This window comes from Perognathus longimembris, chromosome 1 (assembly GCF_023159225.1).
Source record: "Perognathus longimembris pacificus isolate PPM17 chromosome 1, ASM2315922v1, whole genome shotgun sequence".
NCBI classification, from domain to species: Eukaryota; Metazoa; Chordata; class Mammalia; order Rodentia; family Heteromyidae; genus Perognathus; species Perognathus longimembris.
Window position 1 is genome coordinate 7,990,052 of NC_063161.1, and position 7,307 is coordinate 7,997,358.

At 64.9% G+C, this 7,307-nt stretch overlaps 1 protein-coding gene across 1 annotated transcript; it reads left to right on the forward strand.

Moving 5' to 3' along the window:
- The first annotated feature begins 654 nt into the window (after positions 1-654).
- On the forward strand, positions 655-2,019 carry Sstr3 (somatostatin receptor 3). Its single transcript, XM_048349401.1, has one exon. The coding sequence runs from the start codon at positions 655-657 to the stop codon at positions 2,014-2,016; it is 1,362 nt and encodes a 453-aa protein (XP_048205358.1). The 3' UTR covers positions 2,017-2,019.
- Positions 2,020-7,307: the final 5,288 nt, after the last annotated feature.

A 7,307-nucleotide genomic window follows, 5' to 3' on the forward strand; every position in this document is an offset into this window, starting at 1 on the left:
CCGCGGGCAGGGGGCCCAGGGGGGGGGGGCAGGCACCTGCCTTTGCGCAGCTTGACGCCCCATCTGGAGCATCCTCCTCGCCCCCCACCCCCCCCCAGGCGGGGGAGACGGCTGCGCTGGCCCAGCACCTGCTGCGTTCTGCCATTTCCCTAGGCAGCCAGCTTGGGGGAAGGAGAGGGGGGCTCGGCACCCTGTGCCCACCACCACCCTGCTGGGCAGGCCTTGGGGGAGGGAGCCCGGTGGGACAGCCTGTCAAGGCTCTGGCTTCCGGCCGGGGGGGGGGTACCCCGGATCTGTGTTCCTCCTCTCTACTTGGAACCAAGAACCCAGTGAGAGCTCGGTGCTTGGCTCCCAAGGAGATGAACCCAAACACGTTGGCATGCAGCTTTAGGGGTTCGTGAGTCCTTTCAAGTTCGCCTGGCCCCTCTTTAGCTGGGCCCCAGCTAGGGTGAAAATAATGTCCCAGAGTCACCCTAGCCACGTGACAGAGGCTGGGCCCGTCCCCTCCCACAGAGCTGGGTTTTCTCGGCTGAGAGATGGGGGCGGGACTGGCTCACCTGGCTGCGCTCAAGCACCCCGCGGCATGACCGAGCTCGCCTTCCCCCCCACCCCCTTCCAGGCCCGTAGCTGACTGCCGACCAGCTCGCCTCGGCCATGGTCAGCCCCGGCTCCCCGTCATCGGCGCCCGCCACTTGGGACCCGGGGAACGCCTCTTCCGCCTGGCCCCCGGACGCGTCCGTGGGAAACGCGTCCGTGGGAAACGCGTCCGCGGGCCCCGGTCCGGCGGGGCTGGCCGTCAGCTGCGTCCTCATCCCGCTGGTCTACCTGGTGGTGTGCGTGGTCGGCCTGCTCGGGAACTCGCTGGTCATCTACGTGGTCCTGCGCCACACGGCCGGCCCGTCCGTCACCAGCGTCTACATCCTCAACCTGGCGCTGGCGGACGAGCTCTTCATGCTGGGCCTGCCCTTCCTGGCCGCCCAGAACGCCCTGTCCTACTGGCCCTTCGGGTCCCTCATGTGCCGCCTGGTCATGGCCGTGGACGGCATCAACCAGTTCACCAGCATCTTCTGCCTCACCGTCATGAGCGTGGACCGCTACCTGGCCGTGGTGCACCCGGCGCGGTCCGCCCGCTGGCGCACGACCCCCGTGGCCCGCGGGGTCAGCGCGGCCGTGTGGCTGGCCTCGGCCGTGGTGGTGCTGCCCGTGGTGGTCTTCTCGGGGGTCCCCAGGGGCATGAGCACCTGCCACATGCAGTGGCCCGAGCCGGCGGCGGCCTGGAGGGCCGGCTTCATCATCTACACGGCCGCGCTGGGCTTCTTCGGGCCGCTGCTGGTCATCTGCCTCTGCTACCTGCTCATCGTGGTGAAGGTGCGCTCGGCCACGCGCCGCGTGCGGGCCCCCGCGGGCCACGGCTGGGTGCGGGCGCCCGCCGCCGCCGGGCCGCAGCAGCTGCGGCGGCTGCGGCGGCGGCGCTCCGAGCGCAGGGTCACCCGCATGGTGGTGGCCGTGGTGGCCCTGTTCGTCCTCTGCTGGATGCCCTTCTACGTGCTCAACATCGTCAACGTGGTGTGCCCGCTGCCCGAGGGGCCCGCCTTCTTCGGCCTCTACTTCCTGGTGGTGGCGCTGCCCTACGCCAACAGCTGCGCCAACCCCGTCCTCTACGGCTTCCTCTCCTACCGCTTCAAGCAGGGCTTCCGCAGGGTCCTGCTGCGCCCGTCCCGCCGCGTGCACAGCCGGGAGCCCGCGGCAGCGGCGGGGCCTCCGGAGAGGACGGACGACAGGGAGGAGGAGGAGGAGGAGGAGGAGGGGGAGGACGGGGAGGAGGGGGACTTCGACGAGGGGAGGGAGGGGGGGCCGAGGAGAGGGAAGGGGATGAATGGCGGGATCCGCCACGCGGCACAGCCCGGCACCAGCAGGCGGGGGCACCCGCCCGGCACGGCCAGGGAGCACCAGCCCCTGCCCCAGCAGCCCTGGGCTGAGGACAAGTCCAGCCGTCGACGCACCAGCTATCTCTAGAGGCCTTCCCGGGGCCAGGGAGGCCCAGGCCGGGGTGGAGGCCGCGGGAAAGCCGGGGTCTCCCCTGACGGAGCTGTCGGAGGCCCGCCACGGGGGCGCCAGAGGCCTGTGTTCTGTCTGATCGTCTGGGTGACGGCCGGCAGGTCGCTTGCTCTCTCTGGGCATTGTTTTCCTCCCTGTGCCTGAGAGGTGGGAACACTCATCCTGGATGAGGGATGAGAGGTGGAGGGGGGGGGCCTTCCTGCTGGGCTGGGCTTTCTGACTGGGGCGGGGTGGGGGGGGGAGATTGGCCCGTTTCTTAGATGCTGAGAGGCCAACCTGTATCTGGGCACTCCGAGAGATAAACCAAGGCCTGGGCTCCTGGGGTTTGGAATCAGGGACACGGGAGAGCTGGGGCCAGGGCTGGAACCCCCCCCAATGGAAGCACGGTTGACTAGCTGTGGGGTGGGGGAAAGGACTGAAACCGCTCTGGCCCCGGGCCAGACCTCCTGCCGCTCTGTGGGGCATGGCCGGCTCTGCTCCTTCCCGCCTCTCTACCTCTCCTGTTGGACATCTCAGTGACCTCCAGGCCCCTTGGGCCCCTGTGGCTAGCGCTGGACTCTTCCCAAGGAGCCCAGAGGGTCATCAGGCGAGTCCAGCTTCAGGCTTTCCTGCTGCCTGGGCCCTTTCGAGGCCATGCATCTAAGTTTGTACCGGTAACTATTTCTTTTCTTCATCAGGGACCCTCCTTGCATAAGCCCGGGCCTTCTTGAGGTCAGCCACCTAATCCCCAAGGCCGCCCACTCCAGGTCCTCCGGAGCGCCCCAGACCTCCTCCCTGACCCTCCCCTTGCACTCCCCATGCGAGCAGGCCTACGGTGTGAGGGGAAGACGGGAAGAAGCCAGCCAGATGGGGGGCCGTCAGGGAGGAGGAAGGGAAGGAGGTAGGAGGGAAAGAAGGGAGGAGACACCCAGGTTGTGACTTTGAGCCGCCCTTGGTCCCTCTGAGCTGGGCTCCACTGCATCGCTCCTGGAATTGGATTGGTTGATGCCCACTGGGTACCTGGAGAAAAGGACCAATCAGAGAGAAGCAGTGCTCTGCAAGGTCCAGGCCCAGCCCCCCGAGGGCCCCCAAGGCACTGGTGAGAAGGGCTGTGAATGAGGCCCCCCCCCCCCCCCGGGAGTGGAGCTAGGCCTTGAAGGGGACACTGGGAAGAGTGGTGAGCCCCTGGGTGTGGGGTGGGGGGAGGCGTCCTCCCTCCCATCCTCTGTATCTCCAGGGACAAAGGTCAGGAGGACAGGAATGACAAGAGTCTGGAACTCCTCCACAGGGAGGAGCTACTGTCCCAGCTTGGGCCAGGACTTCCTCCTAGGACAAGCGAAGATGGCACTTGGGCTCAATACTCCGGCCTTCCTCTGCAGTAGGCATGGATCTCCAGGGCAGGACAGGAACCAGACCTTCAATTCACCTCAGGCCCCTCACTAGCCTGGCCCTCCCTGGGCCTCGGGGGTCCCCCAGAACACAGGAAGCTCCTCAGATCACGGGATTACAAGCGGACGCTCTGGTCTCACCCCATGGGGGAGGCTGCCCTAACCCCATGAAGTGGCCTCTCGGTGTCGGGTACTGCGGGTCATGAGAAACGGGGAGTAGGGTGGTGATGAGAGGCCAAGTGTCGAGGAGGCAGGGATGGGGAGAGAAGAAGAAGCCCCTCGAAAGAGGAAGACGTGCATAAAGTCAGAGCTAGGCGGGAGGCTCGGCCCTGGGGTTTGGTTTGGGGTTTCCCCAGGAGGATCTGAGGGTTGGAGGGGAAGGCCCCCCGTGGTCTTGCAGCTCTTCCTGGCTAGCCTTGCCTTCCTCACCCCTGGGTCACACAAGTGGGATTTCGCAAGGAGGCTTGAAGACAGGCTGGTGGGAACATCCTTTGCTACTTCTGCCCCTAGCTCTTGTCAATAAAGATGGCGACCTACGACCACAGCTGTGATCAGGGTCATTTCCTCCTCTGCAGTACCCTGTGTGTCACATGAGTGCACGTGAGGGCAGTCACTGCGGGCTCTGTGCACTGTGGTCTCTTCCGCGTGGCTTCCCCAGAGTCCAGATCATCGAGGGATGTGGAAGATGACTTGAAGGCCTGGATCCACGCCCTGCAGATCTCGATCCAATGGTCGTTCTATTATCCAAACACTAAATCTCATAGAGGGAAAACGATTGGCTCCAGCAGAATCACATGATGCTCCCTCGGGCCAATCACCAAAGGACAAGGTGCTAGGGTTCCGTGATTGGTCAGATGCGGGCCATGGGTCTAACCTTCCAGCCAAAGCGAAGGCAAGGCATGGTAATTGGCCTGGCCAATGGGATAGGAGACGAGACAGGAACGGCCAACCAGTGGCTGGGGAAGGCAGGCCAGGGGGCAGCAGCAGTCCGAGCCTGTGCTGGGTTCGCTGTCTGGCTGCTTTTGCTGGCCTGTGCACCTCTGTGTGTGTACATGAGAAGGTTTATATACACACAGTGCGGGGCCCATAGTAGGTGCTCAGGCTGTCTTGACTAAAGATGGTGGGGCATTACCTGTGACGGGTGTGTATGGCGGTGAGAACAGAGGCTCTCCTGGGACCTGGGGGAGGCCTCCTAGGTTGCAGGGTCCTTCCTCTGGCTCCCACGGCCTGTACTTCGTCACTGTGGGTGTCACTAGCTTAGGCCAGTGGCATAAATGCAGGGACTCTGCCGGATGAACGCAGCTGCACTCTCGGGGCCTCCTGCAGGGGGCGCCATCGGCCTCCCCAGCTCCAGGGGTTCCATTCGCAGGGGGGCCTAGCTTCCTTTGGGTTGTTGCCACGGGGTGCCTCGAATAACCACCTCATCTAGGAGGAGGGAGTAACAGGGAGCTGACAGACCGAGCTCTTCGGGACTCCAGTCACAGGAGAAAACTCTCAGGGCAGCGAGACCCCAGGTTGTCCTGGGATTGTGCAAGACTGTGGTCCTGCCAGAGCCTTGCGGCCCTACCGGCCACTGCGGCCCCGGTGAGGCTCTTGGGGGAAATGCGTTCCGTAGGAAAGCCATGGGGCCTCAGGGGTCACACCTGTAATCCTAACTTCTCGTGGGTCTCTGAGATGGGAGGACTGTTTGAAGCTACTCCAGGCAGTGAAGTCGGTGAGACTCATTTCTAAATAACTATCACAAAGCCAAAAGTCAGGTTGGCGGCGTGGCTCAGGCAGTAGGGTGTCTGCCAATGAGCACCAAGTGTCAGATACCCAGTTTGAGTCCTGGTCTCCCACACATAAAAAACAAGCCAAAAGTGGAGCTGTGGTTCAAATGATAGAGCAACAGCTTTGGGTGAAAGAGTTCAGGAACAGTGCCCACTCCCTGAGTTCAAGTCCTAGTACTGGCACACACACACACACACACATACACACACACACACAGAGGCCAGGCTTCCCTCAGTTCTTTTAACACTTGCACGGTCCTTAAGCGATTTACAAGCGTGAGCCCACTGAGGCTTCCCAACTACGGGAACTTCTGCTGCCAGAGGCTCGGGAGGATTGGTCAGAGCCCAGCTTCGTGTTCTCGGCGCAGCCATGGAAGAACATCCGGGTCCTGACCAGCACCTCTGTGGACGGCAGTGAAACCCGGATGGTTGTGTCACCCACCCAGGCCAACACCAGCAGCAGGAGCAAGAACACTGTCCTAGGCCTGGGACCAGGTGTGTGTGTGTGTGTGTGTGTGTGTGTGTGTGTGTCCTTTCTGTGTATGTGTGTCAGTACTGGGGCTTCAACCCCTGGGGGGGGCCTTGGCCTCCCTCTGTCAGACTCGGGTCATCTCTCCTGCACCAGCGTATGATGATGACCAGGAGGGACTGCCCAATCCTGGGGAGGAGAAGTCAGCAGACACAACCCAGTAACGCAGGGCTGCAGAAGCAGATGCGACCTGTGAGCACGTCTCTAACCAACCGGAGCCTCAGTTTCCTCATCAGTCCACACCCCATCTCAGGCTGTGTGGCGGGGTCTGGGAGGCCAAGCACCCGCCCCAGCCCGCTCAATGCTTTCTCAATCCGGCAGGGGCGCCGTGGGACCTCAAGCCCCGCCCCTCTCCCGAGGCCCCGCCCTCGCCGGAAGCCCTCGCCCGAGGCCCCGCCCTTGACTCCCGCCCCTCGCCCCGAGGCCCCGCCCAGGCTCGCCACGCTCGGATCCACTCGCCCGGGCTCGGTCCCGTTCGTGTGCACTCGGGCGGGCTCGGCACGGCTCGTGCCTTGTTCGGCCCAGCTCCGCAGCGTTCGGCGCGGGAACGCCGAGGCCCTTCTGCCGCCCGGCCGCCTCCTGCGCGCGCGGTTTCCGGGCCCGCGGCCGGTGGAGCGGGATCGGCCCCACCCGCCAGCCCCGTCCCCGCACTGGGGTGTTGGGGGTGGGGCGCGTCGGGCTGGGCGGCCTTTCCCCAGTGCTGAGGCCCAAGTCCGGCCTGGGCCGCTCAGCCCACGGGTGGGGGGCCCTAGGGCTGGGGCTGTGCCCCGCAGGAGGGGCCTCGGGGTGCGTAGGGCCGGGCCGGGCGCGGCGGGGCTCCAGTGGGGGGCCGGGGCCGGGGCCGGGCTCAGGCGCTGCGGGGTCCCTGTGGGGGGCCCGGGCCCAGGCGCGGTGGGGTGCGTGGGGCCGGGCGCGGGCCCGGGCCCGGGTGCGCTGGGTCTCTCTCCCCGGCAGGTGGCGCTCGCGCTTTTCCTTTGTTCAGACTTGAATTTGGCTGTTGACCTTGAACCATTAGCTCTGTGACTTGGCTGGCTGACCTCAGGCCTGTCGTTTGGGGGAAGGGAGAGGGTCGGGGTACATGGGGAAACAGGCTCACATTTGGGGTTCGGGCTTTGCTGATGAGCCTTTGGCCAGTTTGTTCCTGGGCTGGAGCTTTACTTGGCCGGCCAGGTCATTCACCCCCTTGGGGGCACCCGCATTGTAGGCATGTTCAGGCATGGTGCAAGAGATGGGATTGCAGGATAGTCTCCCCGAGTTCCTCCACGCTGTCCTGGACCCCGGGGCGGGGGGGGGGGGGCGGGGGAAGGGGGCTGAGGGACCTGGCCCTGGAGGCTGCCATCACCCCCTCACAGTCCTGGCAGCTCCTGGGCTGTGGGTGGGTGGGTGGGCACACAGTCAGCTCTCTACACAGCACGTGCATCTCCAGCCTGCACCCAGCCCATCTCTCCTCTCCATTGTCTGTCAGCCACAGACGATCTGGCCTAGGGAGGGCTGAGGCAGCAGAGAGCCTGGCCCCAGCACTGCTGACTCAGCCCTTTCCCCTGCAGCCCTGGCTCTGCGCCCCAGGACCGCTGCCTGGGGTAC